This window comes from Dendropsophus ebraccatus, chromosome 2 (genome assembly GCF_027789765.1).
Source record: "Dendropsophus ebraccatus isolate aDenEbr1 chromosome 2, aDenEbr1.pat, whole genome shotgun sequence".
NCBI lineage: Eukaryota > Metazoa > Chordata > Amphibia > Anura > Hylidae > Dendropsophus > Dendropsophus ebraccatus.
In genome coordinates, this window is record NC_091455.1 from 82,254,001 (window position 1) to 82,274,891 (window position 20,891).

The following is a 20,891-nucleotide window of genomic DNA, read 5'->3' on the forward strand; positions in this document are numbered from 1 at the left end:
TCTGTGACATTAATACAGTGTACTCACTGGCACTCACTCCCATGTGGCAGTTCTTTATAACGATGTGTATATATATATATATATATATATATATATATATATATATATATATATGTTTTGTGTATGTGTCCAGGCTGCCCGCTTAATTCAGGAGGACACACAAGAAGAAATAGAACTTCAAACTCAACAAACTCATTTCCTGGAATCCACTGAAGATCAGAGCAGGCGAGCCTACAGGCTAGTAATATATGTGTATAAAAATAGCTATCTGTCTGTAGTGAGAGCATGATGCATAGTGTGTATGCATGACCTGCAGAGAATGTGTAATAGCAATGTAATACAGGCATTTTATAAGAATATTTTAACACTATAATGTAACTATAAATAATTACAATACATGCTCTTCCAATACAGATGTGAGTACTGCAATAAAGGTTTCAAGAAGTCTAGTCATTTGAAGCAGCATGTTCGCTCACATACTGGAGAAAGACCATATAAGTGCTCTATATGCGGCCGTGGTTTTGTTTCATCTGGAGTGCTTAAATCTCATGAAAAGACTCATACAGGTAAAGTGTCCTATTGGATATGCACTAATGTTTCCAGTGTTCAATCTCTTTTGCATCCACCGTGCATTTGTCGGTATGTGCTCTTTATATGCTAATTGAGCCTGAGGTCTTTGCCATCTTATAGCGCCATCTAGTGTTTGTTTTACTTCTGATGGCTTACATGCACCCAATGTATATAGAATGATCCATTCTGTTTTAAAATATATGTTCCTGCAGAGCTGAGTTTATGAGTGTATAACACTGTTTTACTAATAGTTTTTTGTACAATTGCATATAACCATACAGCATTCATGGAACTATTAAAGTATGACTCTGTTGGATAGCTGTTAGGTCAAGCAAAAATGCTTTTCTTATTCTGTTTAAAGGATCAAAGGGGCTTCCCCAAGCTGCTGAAATACTGCAAACTGTAATGCCTCCTCACCCCCACCCGTACCTGACCCCGAAGCTGACTGTCAGTCAAGCCTAGACAAGGATAGGAGGGGGGCCAAAGAGGCATTACAGCCTTCAACATTGCAGGAGCTTTGTAAGTCTTTTTTGACTCTGCACAGGACAATAAAAGTACTTTCTATGTTATGCATGCACAGCTATATGAAGGGCACCATGTGTCTCCTTGACCTAACAGCTATCTAACAGTGTCAGCAGTTTGAAATGTGATTTGCAGCTGACAGATTGATGATGTATGTTGTTTAAAATGACCTCAGACCGACAATTAGATCCACATCGCCTTCCAAAAATGAAAGCTCAAGATGTGCACAGATCATACATACCACTTAGGCCTATGTCTACATGTATCTTCGTAAAATTACCAAAACTGAAGATGCAAAAATCTTTTTTTTGTTGGACATTATCAAGACAAGAGTATAATGCAAAAATTTGAGAAATTCATATATTTCTCCTGTCTACATGTACAGAACTTTATGATAATGATCAGACATGGACAGCATAAGGGCAGTGTAAAATTGTATAAACTTTATTGATGTTTCTGTGTTTTAGTGTGACTTGCCAGCCTCTGGATCACAGTGTCAGTTAAATGCCCAGGTCATGAGTTAAAATCAGGGCTGTGGAGTCGGTAAGCCGCAGCTCCGACTCAGACTCCTGAATTTTATCAGGACCGACTCCGACTTTTGCTCCTTCATAAATGGCCAGTCATATACCAGGGGAGTTATTTATCATACTGGCTCAGCAGCTTCTCCCTAATGTCCTACATGATCCTGGGGCGATTTCTGAGGGAATGAGGAAAGTATAAAGCAGATTCTCCTGTGTGTGCAGTGGATGCAGCCAGTCTCCAGCCTCCATGTCCTGAACTACTCACAACTAGACTAGATGGAGCAGGTGGTCTTTTCCTGCTGACAATCTTCTATGTTTCTAACTAAATATTCACCATACACACAGAAACACTGCTAACAATGCCAGATACCTGTAATATAGAGGTCAGCCATAGTGATATAGAGTGGGTCAAACATAGTGATATAGAGAAGTCACACATAGAGATATAGATGGGTTACTGTGGGTGTGGGGGCACGCCATAGTACACACACACACACACACACAGCCTGCTACAGCCATAGCACACACACACAGCCTGCTAAAGCCATAGCACACACACACACAGACTGCTGCCGCCATATCACACACACAGCTGCAGCCATAGCACACACACACAGCTGCAGCCATAGAACACTGAAGAAAAACACCACATTGAGGACAGAGGTTACTGCTACACTACTTATGTCTTCTCCTCCTCTATATTACACAGGATATCTTTATATTACACTGCTGCTCATATACAGTCATCCAGCATCCAGAAAGAGAACAGCACAGTCACACAGTGGACTCTTCAAGCTCAGAAACAAACTGCCAAATAGTGACCTCGACCACCCTTATCTAATAGGGATAGTCTCCTATTAGAATGTTGCTCAGAATATATATATTGATGAGCAAAACTTATAAAAGTCATATCAAAACTCAATTTTAAATTGTTCTCAGATTTTTTTTTTAAAGCTGACTCCAACTCCAGACAAAACTAGTTCAGACTTCACAACTCCGACTCCGACTCCACAGCCCTGGTTAAAATAACGGTCTGAATAGGTTTAAGGTCCTATAACACGGAGCAATGATTTGCCCAATCATGCCGATTCGGCAAATTATCGCTCATTGAAATAGACTACGATCGGTCGAAGAAACGATCATTCGCTGACGGTCTTTCAGCCTGCTAAAAAAAACATTGACCGGCGGCGAAGCCTCGCTACGTGTAATAGCAATGTTGGGCCGATGACTGTGTGAAAAAAAATAAACTTTATACATACCTATTCATGGTCCTCAGTGTTCTCCTAGTTTCTGTCTGTAGCTGCCGCTGGGACTTCAGATCCAAGGTCTGAAGTGACACTCCGCTTAGCCAATCGCTAGTTAAGATGGGATAGTGCCGTGGCCAGCGATTGGCTGAGCGGCTCTGAAGTCCCAGTGGCAGCTGCGGACAGCAAGCAGAAGCTAGGAGAACAAAAGCCTTGTATTCTCCGGCCGCAATTCACCACCCCTGTTGTCTGGATGGTGATTCAGAGAGCATAAAAGACCACCTGATTCATCTAATCTGTCCTTATATATTATTAACCTCATAATTATTATCTTAGAAAAGATGTTTATCCTAGGCATGTTTAAAGCGAAAGCACCATCGCAACATTTGCTTTAATTCTTTGACATAAATATCCATGTGCACAACTTAAAGAGGATGTACCATCAGGTACATCCTCTTTAATCTGACTCAGGGATAGAACGGCGCCACCACGGGGAAGCCGGTGCGCGGTCCGTTTGTTTAAACCGTGGCCCGGTTCCCGTGCACGGCGCTGTTCTATCCACGGGTCCCGGGCCGGAGCTGAAGCACAGAAGGTGGGCCGGGCCGCCCACAGTGGGAGGGAATTCCCTCCCCTCTATGACACTGCTCCATTAGAATCAATAGAGCCGCGTCATACAGGGGCGGGGGATTACTTTGCCTCCTGTGCTTCAGCTCTGGCCCGGGACCCGTGGATAGAACGGTGCTGTACATGGGAACTGGGCCACGGTTTAAAAAAACAGACTGCGGGACTGGCTTCCCCGTGACTGTGCCGTTCTATCCCTGGGTCAGATTAAAGAGGATGTACCTGATGGTACATCCTCTTTAAAGCAATGTTAAACTGATGGTAAACTCTCTTTGAATTCTGTTAGTGTAGATTTACCACATCTGCTGGATGTTTGTTCCAAGCATTCACTTTTCTTTCAGAAAAATATGTTCTCCTGATCTTTCTGGCTTCTAAACTTTCATTGTTTGGGGTTCAGTGTTGTTGTTTTTTTTTCTTAAATTAAAAACACTTCTGTCCTGGACATTATTTAGTCCCTTAACATATTTAAATGTTTTGATCATTTGCCCCCTCCCTTTTCCTTATTTCCTCCAGACAACTCAGATTTAGTTCCCGAAGTCTTTCCTGATATGTTTTATCCCTGACACCCTCCACTATTTTTGTAACCATTGTTTGGATCTTTTCTATTTTATGAATATCTTTATATTCTCCAGAACTCAAGAACTGGACACAGTATTCCAGATGTGGTCTCACCAGAGCTCTATACAGCAGGATCACAATCTCCCTCTTCCTACTGGCTATACCTCTAGCTATGCAACTTAGCATTTGATCAGCTTTCAAACCGCTTGGTTGCATTGGTCACTCCGTTTGAGGCTGCCAGAAATCACTACATATAAATCCTTCACTAACACAACTGTTGATACGACATTCTGATAAAGCATTTATTTTCTCAAGTGTATTATTTTACATTTCAAAGATTAAACTACAACCCCTTATTTTAAAATATTTTTCTTTCAAATCAACTGGTGTCAGATAGTTATATAGATTTGTAATTTACAAGCACCATGAGGTTTGTAGGCATTCTAAATACAATCCATGTACAAAAACTGTTTCAAACATTGCTCTGGATATTGCTGCCACATGATTTCACCCAAAACCATAAAACCCTGCAACCAAATATTTATTGTCTTCGTTTTTATCATATTTTCTGTTCTTCTCCTGAACAGAATGCCTTTCCTTATCCACCCTGGATTTACTATTAGCCTTAATCTTTGTCTTATTGACGCAACCTAGTGTGTGAACCTATTGGGCTGAACCTCTGGTGCACACTGACTGATGCCATAGAAGTTGATCCGTCCACTTGCTCTATGACCTTATGGAAGATTCCAAAAAGCGATTTCCTCAACACTACTCCAAAACTGCTTGCAAAACGATATGTGGACCCAGAGCCTTAGGCAGGTTCACATTACGTCTTTGCAGTCCGTTAAACTTTTTTTTTTACGTTTATAGGTTTAAAAAAAAAAAAAAAAAAAAAAAAAAGATCGATGCAATTGCATGCAATCCTTTTGGATCCTTTTTCTATAAAGAAAAAAAAATCACGAGGGATGCTTTTTTTTTTCTTTTTTTTTTAGCTTTTTTTAGCTCGTGTTTAAAGGAACCATTTAAAAAGTGATACGTTGGACGGACTGCAAAAACTTCCCAGCTACAGATGGTGCTCAATGTGTTGTTGCATAGTCCATAGATGCAATCTCAGCAAATGAAGAGAAGAAAAGTTGTGGCACTCACCAACAGTAGCAAAAAATTTGTTGACTTTATTCCAAAAATCATGCAGCTCATTTGGTGTGCACAAACAATCAGACGACAATTGTTCTACACGTACTGAACATGCTTTTTCACAGCCCTGATGTGCCATGTCTTTTCTTCTCTTCAGTTGTCTTCTGTAATGGAGGAGAATATGCCTAATCCTCTGGATTCATATTTAGCATGCTACCTGATACCAGACTCACCACCCTTGAATATTTTGAATGCTGGATGATGCCTCTAAAGATGATAAAGGGCATCATCTGGAGGCTCTAGAGAGCCACTTCCCTGATCCCTTTAACCTCCAAAGTGAACGCTGACCTGTGTGGTGATCACCACCTGGAACCCTAGAGGGTGAGGGGTTCTGTACTCTTAATTTAGATCACCATCCAGGTACCATTAGACCCACTACCCCTTGTACTGTACCTGCCCCATTATCTTGCATGACCCCTGTCAGTTGCATTTGGCCATTTGCTATTACTTCACTTACAGTTTCAGAACTGCTTTTAGGTTGCTCTGCTTCCTCCACTAGAGATTGCTCTGTTGATCCCGATCAGCTTGGCTGGGCCCCATGTGTCCACTTCCAGAGGATGATCCTCCTGCTGCAGGCACATTTCTCCACTCTCTTCCCATATGCTGTCTCCCAGCGGGGCCCCCTTCCTGCTTATATTAGCAGTGGAGGTCACACGCAGAAGACAAGCATGTATTACTGTATAATGTGGTGTTTTCTGTCTGAGAGAATATTGTGTGTTTCCTTCAGTGTGCTATGGATGCAGCAGGTTGTGTGTGTGTGTGTGTGTGTGTGTGTGTGTGTGTGTGCGTGCGTGCACGCAGGTGCATGCTATGGCTGCGGCAGGCTGCATGTTTGTATGCCCTATGGCTGCAGCAGGCTGCGTGTGTTTTAGAGAGAGAGGCAGAAATTAAAGGGTTATTCATGGCAACAGAGAAAATTTCAGGGAGGGTAAGCGGTGGTGGAATCATAATTAAGAAATCCTATTTACCTGTTCCCTTACCACTGCAGTGCAGTGTCATGGCTCATGGTCCCCTGCTGGGCTCCCAATGCTGTGATGTCATGGACCCTCGCTGGGCTCCCTTTCCTGTGATGTCACTTCCCCACTCAGAAATGCCGCTTAGCCAATCAGTGAGTGAGGCAGGACACAGCTGTAGTCACTGACTGGCTAAGCGGGTAGTTCCTGTGGGCTGTGATTATTCAGGTGTACGGACGCTGAGAAAGAGCAGATAAATCTAGGCCTATGTCTGACCTCTATATCACTCTATATCCCTCTATATCACTGTGTCTGACCTCTATATCACAGGGATCTGGCATTGTTAGCAGTTTGTCTATGTGTATTGTAAATATTAGTTGAAAGCATAGAAGATTGTCAGCAGAAAAAGACCACCTGGTCTTCGGGACATTGTGGCTAGAGAGGCTACATTCACTGCACACACACTGAAGAGATTTTGCTTTATATCTTTGCCTTATTCACTCACAAGTCGCCCAAGGAACATGTAGGACATTAGAAAGAAGCTGCTGAGCCAGATCTACTTAAAGGACAAGTGCCATGAAAAACTTTTTCCCAGTAATTGAAGCACATTACAAAGTTATATAACTCTGTAATATGCTTCAGACACCTATCTGCCTCCCTTCGCTGTCTTTTCCCCCCTCCACCCCCCACCAGGAAGTGTCCTGACTCACACAGACCTTATTACTGTCCTCACCGTCACCAGGCAGCTCCTTCTTGTGAGGATGAGTCATCAGCAGGAAGGCTGCTCTAGGTCCTGTTACAGCAGCCCCCCCTCCCCAGTCCAAGTGATGGCTTGCAGTTGTTCAGCCAATGAGAGCTGAGCAAGCTGAGTCACCTGACAAGGCAGGGGAGGGGGGAGGCTAGTGTAACAGGAGAAGGAGCTGAGAAAAGAGCTTTGTGACGGTGACAACAGTAATTAGGTCTGTGTGAGTTAGGACACTTCCTGGTGGGGGGTGGAGGGGGGAAAAGACAGGGAAGGGAGGCAGATAGGTGATTGAAGCACATTACAGAGTTATATAACCTTGTAATGTGCTTCAATTACTGGGAAAAAGTTTTTCATGGCACTTGTCCTTTAACACCAGTTCGATTTATAAAAAAATAAATAAAACTCCCCTGGTGTCTGATTGACCATTTGTGAAGCAGCAGGAGTTGGGAGTTTGAGTCAGTCCCCGATAAAATTCAGGAGTGGGAGTTAGAGTCAGAGCTACGGCTCACTGATTCCACAGTCCTGGTGCTAATTTTTTTTTTTTTTTGTACAGCACCGAATTTTGTATACATTGATCAGTTTTTGTTTCTCTTGTTTCAGGGGTTAAAGCTTACAGCTGCAACATCTGTAATGCATCCTTCACTACAAACGGTAGTCTGACCAGGCACATGTCCACACACATAAGCATGAAGCCCTACAAGTGCCCTTTCTGTGATGAGACATTCAGAACGACAGTGCACTGTAAAAAGCACATGAAAAAACATCAGAATATTCCTCCAGGTCTTGTGCCAGAAAATGATGGAACCACAAGAGAGGAAGGTACATTTTCTGCATAGGTAGAGTAATTGGGTAGATCTAGTGAACAGGTTTTTGTGTATAAGTATCAGTGAAAATATGCATCATGTATCTATTTGTGTGTGCATGCATATGTAAGTGTGTAGAAGTAGATATAGATGTAATGGCCTTTAAAAGTAATTGTAGTTACTTACTAATGTACTGTCTGTAGCTGGAATTTCTCCGTAAGCAGGTCTCACATGCAGTGGCATGACACTGTGCTTATCTCCCCTCCCTGGTGTACAGGATATCACATGCCTCTTATTTCCATTGGTCCATCTGCTTTCCCTGTGTCATGGTAGATTGTGTCTTTCATTCTGAGCTGCAGAAAATGCAGTCAGTAACAAACATAACAAATTCTTGGCAGAAAAAAAACACCTGATGGATCTAGTTTGCTCTTATATTACTTCCTTTATTGTTATGATTGGAATTTTTCAATTTTAGTAAAGTCATATTTTCTCATGTTGCTTCTGATCTTTCCCCCCAACTTACCTCTGATTGATTGTGTCCCTTGTTCTTGTGGGTTTTTTTTTAAATGCTCCCCTCCTGAACCCTATTTAGTGTTTTAAGTTATTTACAGGTATTGATTATGTCCCCCAAATTCTCTTCTTTTCTTTAGACTATACAAGTTTAGATCCCTAAAGATTTCCTGAGGTTTTATGCTTCAGAGCGACCAACTTTTTTGTAGCCTGTTTTAGCACCTTTTGTATTTTATGAGGTCTCCAGAACTGGACACAGTATTCCAGACTACTTACTGGAGATCTTCACAGTGGGATTACAATCTTCCTCTTCATAATGGTTATATGTCTAGATTTACAGCCCAGCCTACCATTAGTTTCCCTACTGCCTGGCTACACCATTGACTTTTTTAAAAAAAAACTTAAATTTGCCCAGTGTTTTGGTTAGGGTAAAAAATTATCTTTTAATCTGCAGCAAGCAGGCCCTAGGCCTGCAACACTTCTCCTTTCTTCCATTCCACCCTCCTTGTCATTAGGAACACCCCCAGGGATTTTTCCTGTTTATGGCTTGTCTAAACAGTGCCAAGTCTTATTGACTCTGCTGCTGCAAATTAAAAGATACTTTTATTTTACCTTAACTAAAGCACCAGGAACATTTTTAGGGTATAAACCCACACACCGTATATGCAGCGTATTTACGCAGCAAATATGCAGCAGATTAGATCTAAACAGCTGAACACAGCATCAAATCTTCACCATCACATCTGCTGCATATTTGCTGCGTATACGGTGTGTGGGTTTATACCCTAAAAGACACGAACGGTAAGATTTTTGTTTTTTGAAATCACAAATATTTTCCCATGCAAATATGCATAGAATTTAGTATCTACTTGTGTATAATGTTGTGATCGAAAGAGTCCCAATCACTATAAGAGGGTACGAACAAGCTTCAGTCTGCTCATAGTAGGCTAACCCTACTATGCCAAATGTCAGGTGCCAAATGTCAGAGGTCCAATCTGCCCCTCTGTGTCATAATCCTGGGGTGCTGATTGCTTACCATGGCAGTCAGAGGCCTTGAGGAGATCTGCTTGAACAAGATTGTACAAATAGATGAATATAGAAAATATAATTGTATTGATGCCATATGGTGAACAGCCTAAATGAGAAAAAAGTTACCAAATGCAAAAATTACAGATTTTTCAGTTATATTAATTTAGTTACATCGCAGAAAATATGAAATAAAGAGCAATCAAAAAGTGACCCCTGTTTGGTACATATAAAAACCACAAATGAAACTACTGATAACACAGTGCAAAACGTACCATCAAACATCAAAAAGTAAAAATTTATAAGGGTAAAAATGTGGAGGTCCAAGGCAGAAAAGCATAACAAAATTATATAAAATTGGGTATTGCTGTAATTGTGATGACCTGCAGCAAAAAAAGTAAATTTTACCAAAAAATAAAAAGTTGCAGAATTGCCTTTTTTCCAATTTCAGGCTACAAAAAGTAGCATTTTTTTTTCTATCAATTTCAGCCCATAAATATGTTTTTGTTGTGGTAACATGAAGTCCCATGGCTCTTAGAAGGTGAGGAGTTAAAATTGTGAAAATGTGAAAAGTGTCACCATACGGGGAATGTTGTGACTGTTTTTTGTTTTTGTTTTGTTTTTGGGCATTTACCTCCTATAAGCTCTAACAATTGGAGCCTGTTGTGATCACTTAGGCTGGGTTCACACTGCGTTTTTGCAATCCGTTTTTTGAAAAAAACAAAAAACAAAAACGGATTTTGTGCATTTGTGTGCATCCGTTTTGATCCGTTTTCCATTGACTTCCATTATAAAAAAAACGGATCAAAATGGATCCGTTTTTTGACGGACACAAAAACGTTGCTGACACTATTTTTTATTGTCCGTTAAAAAAAACGGATCCTTTAAACTGATTGCAAAAACGAAGTGTGAACCCAGCCTTATACTTATGAGTATAAATGACCAGACTCATGGCTCACAGGGGCCAATACTCCTTGCGGGTGCCTTCACACCTACCGTATCGCAGTAGAAAATCCGCTGCGGATCCGCAGCAGATCCGCAGCGGATTTAACTAAATGAATGAACACAGCACTAAATCCGCACTTACAAATCTGCTGCGGATCCGCAGTGGATTTGACAGTGCGTATTTAATGCTGTGTTCATTCATTTAGTTAAATCTGCTGCGATACGGTAGGTGTGAAGGCACCCTTAATGTGCTTGGTTTACTAGTAATATAAGTATTTAAAAATCTTTGTATAGTGTAAACAATGGACCTATATGTTAACATATATAAAACCATTGCTTTAAATAGGAGATGATTGCCTTGAAGAAGATGATGATGAAAATGGTGAAAGAAATACATCTCGGAAGGCTCGTCACGGAGTCATTACTTTTACTGAAGAGGAAACCGCTGAGCTGGCAAAGATTCGGCCAAGAGAAGGAGCCACAATCTCTGAGAAGGTGCTGGTCCAGTCAGCTGCAGAAAAAGATCGTATAAGTGAGATTAAAGATAAGCAGGCCGAAATGGAAACCGAGCCCAAGTTTGCCAACTGCTGCACGTATTGTCCCAAAAGCTTTAAAAAGCCCAGTGACTTGATCAGGTATAACATGCACTTTTTATCCTTTTATCTCTAAATACATTTAGTGATCCTTCTGGAGTAGGAACATACATATATCACCTGGATATGGGAACAAAGTTGTAGTACACTTTGGCCCAAATTAATCCAATCACAGCAAAGCTTTCATTTTACCAGAGCTGGAAACTGAGCTGTGATCAGTTGATACATCTGGGCCTTTATATTTCTTTTTCCCATTGATTTCTATGTTTCTGATTGCTGTCAATGACATTAATAGGCTACAAACCCATCCCTAACCAATGCTGCTACCACTCCTGTATGTGTAGAGCCTCCCCCTCTCCACTGTGACAGGCTACACACGTGCTTAAGTAGGACGTGATTGGGACACATTTTCAGTGAGTGTTCCATTCGTTGAGAGCAGGGGAAGGTGTCAGGTCTTTTATGCAACCCAGAACCACAGGCAGCATGACACAAGCCCAGGCTCTCTCACTACAAAGAGCAATGATATTGTGACTTTTCAGTCAAAACCATAGATTCTAAGCGGTTGACCAGGATAAGAATAATCACAGCTAAAACCAGAAAAACTCCTGTCCCCAAGTTGTGTGTGGTATTACAACTCACCTCTGTTCACTTCAATGGAACTGAACTTTAAAACGACACCCAAACTGAGGACAGGAAAGGTGCTTTTTCTGGAAGAAAGCAGTCATGTTTTTCTGAGCCTGGATAACACTTTCAAAGATGACCTGGGGACGTAATAAAACCAAGGGGACCTATGCTTGTTTTATGCTGACTGTGGTTTAGACAGCATGAAACGCTGGGACAGGTTCCCTTTTTTGCATAAACCAGGAGGTTATCTACTTTTAAAAATTTTTCTAAAAGAAACCCAAACATCATAAAACAACAAAACAATAACAAGCCTATTTGATGCTGTGATGATCTACGTACAAGCTCTGGTGGGTGACTTCTGCAGCTAATCCGTGACCTGTACTCCTGTTGAGAGCCATGGTGCCAGGAGTATTTGACTGAGGCCACTTGTCAAGAAAGTCTGGGGTGAAAACTGGCGCTTGTATGGGGGTTTACCGTGGGATCGGGTAGGTAAGCAACAATCATTTTGTTGTTTTACAGCATTTGGGACCCTTTAAAAAAAAAAATAAAAAAAAAATCCTGGATAACCTTGGGTCTTAGGATAGGTTATTTGGTGCCTTTTTTATGCTGTGCATTTTACAGTGTGGGATCGGGTAGGTGAGTAACAATCATTTTGTTGTGTTACAGCTTTTGGGGCCCTTGTTTAAAAAATCGTTGTAATGCTGTGCATTTTACAGCTTGTTAAAAGTCCTGGAAGAGCTCCCCATTCTAGGCCACAGGTTTCTTAAAAGGAAGTCGTATATAGCTTTGTTCGTCCTAACATACTAACATGAGGATTTGGGAAACAGCATGTTTTAGCAGATAAGCATTAGATTTGTTGTGTTCTTAGTAGCACTTTATATTTAAATGTGTACTTTGCATTGCAGTGAGACACCATGTATTATGTGATATTTGCCTGACAATTTTTGCTGAGCTATTCCACGAGCAGTCGTCCCTGATTGCATCTCTGTCTGCTCTGATCATTGCCACTTTGCAGATAAATATGTTGCCTGTTACCGGTGATGATGATCATGATAAAAATGGATCTAGAATTTCTTTATTGGAAATGCAGAATTGCTTGACAATGTTCTGCATAGATTAGTTTGTGCACTCATGTCTAATAATGTTATGGTAATGACATAAGTATGCTGCCTGCCGAAAGTTTTCATTTGGAATGAATATGAAAACATTTTGGTTAATAGATGTTTTTATTTAGCTAAATGTTTTGGGACCCAGCTAAAGTGCTTGCAGCTGTCTTTCTTTTCTGTCCTTAGAAGCTCCTTGGTCTTTACTGTAGCTGTGTGTAGCCATTACCTTCTCTGTAGTTTTAACCCAGGCGTGTTTGTTTATCGGTCACTAATATATCATAGATCATAGGAGAACTATCCAAGAATGAACAGTTGAAGAGTTCACATTTAGACCTCTATAAGATGGTAAAAGGATTTTCCAGGGAAATGTAAAAATTGAAGACAATGTACTTATCTTTCCCACTACCTCTATGCTGTCCATTTTTCTGGTCCACGGTGTACTCCTGTTCTGCCAGCTTTTCATAATCTTTCACTCCCCCATTCTCCTCTGGGTGGGAGCAGAAAGTCTTAAGAATGAGGAAAAACACAGGGCTCACAGGTCTCCTAATCACATTGTGAGGTGATTTAGAGGTGGTGTGGAAGGGCAGCAGCATCGGTGTCACAGACACCCCTCTGTGACACTGAATGGATGATAGAATGCAAGTAATATAAGAACTGACAGCAAATTCAAAGGTACCATGATACTGTATGTTCGAATTACAATTTACTTTATGCATGTCAACGGTTTCATTCTGAGATGTCCGTTCCCCTTTAAGAGAGGCAGTCGCTGGTTATTTATTTCACTATAAGGTGCAATTTAGTGTACCAGTGTAAAAAATACCAACTAAATTCTTCTTTCTTTAAGGCACATACGTATACATACGGGAGAAAAACCTTTTAAATGTGATGAATGTGGGAAGAGTTTTACAGTAAAATCAACACTGGATTCTCATGTGAAAACTCATGCAGGTTTGTAGAGATATGTCTTATGTTGTTGTATGTTCTGTACATGATCCACAGCAGAAGCCTTTTTATTTTGTCAAGCCATGAGACTTTGTTTTCTTTGAGATCCTGTAATGAGTAAGGAAAATAGGTGAAAAAAAGGTTCTTTCACTGTATGAGTACTTGATGGGATGAAAAGAGGTCATTTCATTCTGTCCGGGAGATTCTGGAAGGAGTGGAGCTACACTAAAAAAGTATAGCTAAAATTAGGAACAAAATGTATAAGGTCTGTAAGTGTTACAGGAAATAAACACTAGCAAGAATTATAGGAATATTTAAAAATGCAATTGGTTTGGCATTCTGGACCCTATTTATCACCCATAAAGGGCTATTCTTGTTAGGTAAAATACATGTTTAATCAACCCCCTCCTGGACATTAAAGCGATCGGATAGCTGCTTTTAATCCAAGATCTGTCCTGGGGTCTGTTCAACTTTTAAACTTGTAGCCCTGTGCCCTACGGGAGTGGCCTACATTGTGTATGCATTAGGTTGGCACAACCTCTCTGTCCCTCCTCCCTGCCCTGCTCATCATTAGGAATGCTCCAGGCAGATTGCCTCTTATTTGTCAGCTGTGACAGGACGGCACATGGGGCTAGATCGTTAAGACAAATGTGCAAGTGTTCAGCATGGAGAAAATATTCCAGTGGCATTCCTAATGATGAAGAGGGTGGGGAGGAGGGAAGGAGGAGTGGTACAAAGTTAGGGCACAGATACTCCTGTAGGGCTGCCAGTTTAAAAGTAGTTTTTTAGCACAGTAACTGCATCACCTGCCAAACGGACTGCAAGACAGATCTTGGATTAAAAGCAGCTATCCGAAGGTACAAGTGGTTTGTGTGTGTGTGTGTGTGTGTGGGGGGGGGGGGTCAGATTGTGGGTACAGAGTCGCTTTAACAATTCATTCCATACATGTCCTGTTCTGAGCCTGCTGCTTTCTGCTTAAGACACAGAAAACTGTATGTGAGCTGTTCTCTCCATTTTCCCCTCCTCCTCCCTTCGGTCCGAGGTGGCTTATGTAAACAACATCCCTGTCTCGCTGTTTATACACTGTGTGAAGCAGGGAGGGTAATTTGAGGTCAGGTTACTTGTGACTTTAATGTGATTAAGCCTTCCTGCTGTACAGAGAGTTGAAACCGTGCAGAAACCGCTTTCTAGGGAGCTGTTTGCATGAGCCATCTGGGAAGGAAGGGGGGAGGAGTGGTTTGAGAGCAGAGTCGGACCTAACAGCTAACATACAGCTTCTGTGTCTTTAGCAGAAAGCAGTATGCTCAGAACTGAGGGAAGGAGACAGAAAATATAATGACGTGTGGAATGAAATGGTAGTCTCCAGGTAGAGGGATGATTCAAGATATATTTTACCTAACTGGATAACCCCTTTAATGCATACAAAATGCCTTGTGTAAATGTTACTATAAATGGCATTTATGTTGACTGATACAGTAGTAAATAACACCTTTGACTGTCCACTATAAACTGGGTGTGAACCACAAAGGACCCTACTATACCTGTATATGCCTGTATGACTGTGTTTTCCAGTGGTATCAAGGATTGTGAGAATAAATAGGCACTCAAACAATCACTAAGGCTCACACTGTGTTATAACAGTACAGCACACGTATACGTCAGCTTCCCACCAACATATATTGTAGAATATTGCAGCAGGGGACATTCATTTCTGTATCTGTGCATGTCGTAAGTATTTTTGAGTGAACTTGTCCTGCAACAAACGTCTGAACCCAAACATCATTTGACTCCCGAAGGTTAGAAAACTTAGACCCAACCTAGAGTGTCCTGGAAAACATGGATACAGCCATAGGCTGTACCCATATTTTTCTGGCAGCCCTAGGGCTCCATCCAACTTCTCTGGATGCCCTGAGTCAAATGCTGAGCCTTCTGGTTTGGATGAACGTTGCAGAACCTGAACTTTTGGCAGGTTTGCTTGTGACTAGTCGTAAGCTCTGAGAAATTCCTTTAAGGACTTATTTGATAATTTAAAACACCAAAATTGTGGCTAGGTTCAACGCACACAGATGTAGTTGACAACATTTTTCTATATGTAAATTTTTTTTAATTTTTTTTAACGTTTTGCAAATACAATAAAACAATACACGTTGGTGAATTTGAAAGAAATGCCAGTAGTACACAGTACGAAGGCAACTCCCTCAGAGTACACAAAGCAGTATCGAATTTCACCTAGGAGCAGGATAAATTGTGACTACCTGGAGAAAGCCAGAGGTAGCAAACAAATATCCAACCACCAACTAACAACAATTAGACAAGACATATGAACCGACAGCATTCACCCGACACATTCATACTCCCATACTAACCGGGCAACCTCTCCCCTCTACACACCTCCAATAACAACCAACATACAGATGGTCTTTACACAGGAGTCACAACCGACATCAGCCAATGTATCCAATTTTCTTTAAAAAATTTTGGGGGGTTAAAACTGAACTTACTGAGCCAGATACAGTGAAACAGATGAAAAAACACAGTGTGAACCTAGCCTATCCCTTACTGTACAGACCATATGACTAAAGACTGGCAATTACTGTTTGAATGTTGGGGTGGACATCCATGAGTCTCCAAAATAATGTTCAGAAAAAGCCTTTAGCGGCAATCTGTAATCACACATTATGTCACCATCCTGTCTATTGGATATATTAGCTTTCTTCTATTAATTTTCTATCATATATTGCTGTTAAATACTTTTCTCAGCTTGTTTGGCAATTAAGGCAGTAATATGTTGTTCAAGTCCACTGTTCAATATCATTAGTTGAGTGATATATAATAATATTGTCTAAGTATATTTTTTATTCTGAACACATATATTTGAAAACTTTTTTTTTTTTATAACTTTTTTGTATGTTTTATTTGGATACATGGCTGGATTAGTAAAAGCAGTACAAAACATTGTGGGTTTAGAGTGGGAAAAAAAGGATGACTCTGAAAAAGCATTATAATAAAAAGCAATATTGACTTTCATTTCATTACCCAGCTAAGAGCTTTTGTGCAAGACAAATTGGGTGTCACTGGGGGATGAAATGAACAGCGGTTTTAATGAAGTAGAAGCCAAAAATGTTTTTTGTAATATCACTTTTGAGAATTTCGAGACAAAGCCTGGAGCAAACTCTGCTTAATTTTGATACAAACATTGGAATTGGGGTCAGAGAAGTGGAACCATAATTGAAGATCATATCAGGTGGATTCTGCAGTAAAAATCATTCTGATAAAGACATTACGGCCACAATACAGCATTATTGAGAGGAGCTGCATTAGCTTGGAAGAGATTTTAGCCATAAATACATCCAAATTGATGCTTATAGTCTTCAGGTTAGCCAACATTTAATTAAACAATTAGATTGCAGCATAAGCTGTTTAACCTCTGATTAGAATATAGGCTAATTCTCAGGTAGAAATGGCAACACAATAGAATTATAATGCAAAAAAATTCTTCTGGTTTAGGTTAGACAAAGTTAAAGGTTCCTGGTTATTTACAGTGTATACTGACGTGTCACTTACATGGACTAGTAAATGTGTGTGCCATGAAACCCCACCCAGCACTAGGTAAACTGACCATGGTACCTCACTGGCATGACTTGGCATAGTGAAGATACCTGAGACAGTTTGCATTTGGAGGAAATATCCTGGCAATCCAGGTGAAGCCGGGCTACTCTAGGAGTGATCAGATAGGCCTGGTGAATAATGAACAATTCAGAGGCACTCTCAGGGTATTGTAGGGAGCCTTGCTTAGTGATAAAGTCTTCCCAGTCATTCTTATCAGTATCACCTAGGGCTGGTTATTATTTAACCTTACTTGGTGCAGTTATACAGTCCTTGCGGTAGGAAATTAAGCTTTTATAAAAGGATGATAAAATTCATTTTGAAACACCCTTCGTTAAAGGGGTTTTTCCAGTGCTACAAAAACGAGGCCACTTTCTTTCAAAGACAACACGACTCCAGTTGTCTCCAGTTCAGGTGCGGTTTGCAATTGAGCTCCATTCACTTCAAAGAAACTGAGCAGCAAAACCTCACCCAAGCTGGAGACAAGAATGGTGCTGTCTCTGGAAGAAAGTGGCCATGTTTTTGTATCGCTAGATAACCCCTTTAGTTGGGTAGGTACATGGAAATCAGGTTATTCCAAGTTTTGGGACCCATATTGAGTTTGATAGGTGTGTTGGAGCACAATAAATTTAATTTAAAAGGAAATTGACAGCAAGGATATGCATATATCAGTGCTACCAGCTTCCAGATTATACACAATAGTTCCACCTGACTGTACACTTCTAATTATCATGTAAGGGTATATGCACACTACGGAACCCAGGTGGATCACCTGCCATGATTCCACCACTCCCCCACATCTCCGCCCGTGCCATAGACTCCATTATATGCACATTGGATTTCGCTGTCCGCCCAAAGAATTAATAGGTTCTTTCTATGGGGCGACGGCGAAATCCGCATGCGCAACTGGGGGTGAGCGGTGGAATCCACGGTAGGTAATCCGTCCGGATTCTGTAGTGTTCACATACCCTAATACACCACTCCTATTCAGCACCTAATACATCTAGTACTTGGAAACCCACAGCAATATGTTATACACTAAGAAACAACATGGGCATATTTATCCATTAAAATGATATCATTTATTAATAAATGTGAAAAAAAAAATAAACATGATAATAAATGAAAGTGTCAAACAACAGATTCATTGCAACACATAAAAACACAGTAAGAGATCATGGGTGGTATAAAACTTAACATATACTCATATTATAGCTTGGCTACACCTACTAAGACCATAGCTAATGCATGACTGCCCTATCTCTAAGCAACCCTGTGGTCCTGATATACAGACATGATTATTGTCTACAACCCTGGAACAAGTTTGCTGTGGCATAAAAAAAAATTACAGACATATTGTCCTCATCTATGTCCTCATTGTGTCACATGCTGTTTCCTGACACGTTTCGCTTTGTTGGCTTCCTCAGGAGCCCTTAGGGAGATAATAAGCTCCTCCTTTTTAACACTAATTTCACAGCCCCCAAAAAAGGTGTTTTTTTTTATAGTAAAAATAAAAACAGAGACTCAGACAACAGATGTATATTCTGAATGCTTCCATTGCTATCTATCCTGTGGTGCTGTCAGCTCGGTAGGCAGCCCTTTAAATTCTCCACATTCTCCTATAGGTTCCTGAGTTATAATAGATCTGTTTATGCAAGTCACAACCAATATGGCTGCCATTACTGCTTTCAAGGGGCTATTCACTTCATTTTCTTCACTACAAATCTTCCTAGTTACACACGTGAGGGGTTGGTATAATGCTACATATCGAGACACAGATATACCAAGGTAACCAGTCTCTCTTACGCATTTTGGGGATATTGATTTTAGATACATGCATGTTTCAGACAAATTTATGGTTCTTATTTTATGTTGCCATAAAAAATAAATAAAAAAAAAGTTGTCATCAGGCAGCCCTTATTATAACGTACACTCCTAATTCTCTGTTTGCCTTTTCATGCATTTGCAGGACAAAAGCTGTTCAGCTGTCATGTCTGCAGCAACTCCTTCTCTACCAAAGGCAGCCTTAAAGTACACATGAGACTGCACACTGGTGCCAAGCCATTTAAGTGCCCTCACTGCGATATGCGTTTCCGTACCTCTGGTCGTAGGAAGACACACATACAATGTCATTATAAAACCGATTCTAAAAAGGTTAGAAAGCCTATTGTGCGAAGGCATCTCTCCCAGAACACAGTTCCAGCTTCTAGTACATCTTCCAGCACGGTGGATTCTCTCCAGCCAATAAATCTACTTAACTCATCAGCAACAGACCCAAGTGTCTTCATTACAAATAGTTCTGTTCTTTCTGGTCAGTTTGACCAAAGTTTGCTCCAACAAGGACTGGTGGGACAGGCAATTCTCCCTGCTTCAGTATCCGGTATGTACAAGTTTTACAGATTCCAGTAACATTTGTCTTGACGTGTACTGAGAGTATTGAAGGGTTTTTTCCTGCATCATACATTTTCTATTTATTACACTGGTGGTAAAAACTTTTCCGCACACCTGGTCATTGGCCATAGTGGTGTGCTGTCTCAGTCACTGCTGGCTGAGCAGGTAGGTCCTGCAGAGATGGCTTGTAAGTAGCTAGGAGCAGTAACCAGTATGGGACCAAAAGGTGCGGTTGGGGGGCCTCATGGCAAGGAGGTATTACTTATTTTTTATTTTTACCAGAATTTAAAGATTAGGATGTTGGAATATCCCTTTCAGTGCAGAAAAATGTGTTACATACAGTTCATTGCCTATACCCACAGAAAAAGTATGGTATCTGCACCCAGATTTTAAAGCATTTCTTTTGTAGGCAGTAAAGTAAAAAGGCATACTAATATATTTTGTTCACTTTTTCTTTCTTGAAAAAAATGGAAGAAAAACTATTTCATTACTATATGAACAAAGCCTGAGTGCTGTCATGTAAAATACATCAGTACACCGCTATGCCACTTTAATATTTATTAAGATGTAGACAGAATCATTTGTTTCACAAAGTTTTATATTATAATATATGTTTTTGTGCAGCCGGTGGGGATTTAACTGTATCGCTGTCAGACTGTAGCTTGGCCACTCTGGAGGGAATCCAGTTACAGCTCGCTGCCAACTTGGTTGGACAAAATGTGCAGATTTCTGGAATAGATGCCTCAGGCATTAACAACATAACACTACAGGTAACAGCAGCTGTCATGTCACTTTAATAAGGTAAAAGTGCAGCTTTTGTTCTTATTCACATTAAGCATGCTCTTTTTTTGTAATTTAGATTGACCCTAGTATTTTACAACAAACTCTACAACATGGCAGCATAATACCCCAGCCCCTTACAGGTGACCCCACTGCAGTACAAGCCAGCAGCAGTTTACAGACCAGTGACAATGCAGTGCCTGCAAATGTTGTCCTTCAGCCTATAGCCAGCTTATCTCTTCAACCAACGGCAACATCCTCATCCAACCTGACTATTGCCCCTATCACTGAGCAGGAATCAGTACTGTCTTCAAGCACTGCAAGTAAGTTTTGTTATAGTAATAAACATCTTTGCATTCTTTGGTTCTGTCATTATGCCATAATGATACTGATCAGCAATGCATTTTTTCATCACTGTATCAGAATCTTAAAAAAGGCACATGTTTATTTAATGGACTTAGTGAGCACCAATGTTTGGGGCAAATTTTTGGCAGTGCTACACCAGGGCCTGTATTGTGTTGAAGGTATGTTTATGGTGTTCTCAGAGATTTTGTCTGAAGTATTTCTTTGTTGGTATCCTTCATGGTTGTATGTACCTTTTCTCTGTCATATGTTTGGCTCATGGTATTTTTGCCAA

General features: G+C 40.6%; 1 protein-coding gene across 7 annotated transcripts in view; it reads left to right on the forward strand.

Annotated features, from left to right (window-relative positions):
• The window catches only part of ZNF236 (zinc finger protein 236), a 170,631-nt gene that overhangs the window by 100,808 nt on the left and 48,932 nt on the right, over nt 1-20,891 (forward strand). For 6 of the 7 annotated variants that reach the window (XM_069957866.1, XM_069957867.1, XM_069957868.1 and 3 more), the window contains 8 exons: nt 134-237; nt 415-566; nt 7,529-7,747; nt 10,559-10,847; nt 13,380-13,483; nt 19,053-19,463; nt 20,099-20,244; nt 20,334-20,577. In XM_069957866.1, the coding sequence (XP_069813967.1) occupies nt 134-237; nt 415-566; nt 7,529-7,747; nt 10,559-10,847; nt 13,380-13,483; nt 19,053-19,463; nt 20,099-20,244; nt 20,334-20,577 (1,669 nt within the window). The remainder of the gene's footprint in view (nt 1-133; nt 238-414; nt 567-7,528; nt 7,748-10,558; nt 10,848-13,379; nt 13,484-19,052; nt 19,464-20,098; nt 20,245-20,333; nt 20,578-20,891) is intronic. The other variant, XM_069957871.1, reaches the window with a different exon arrangement.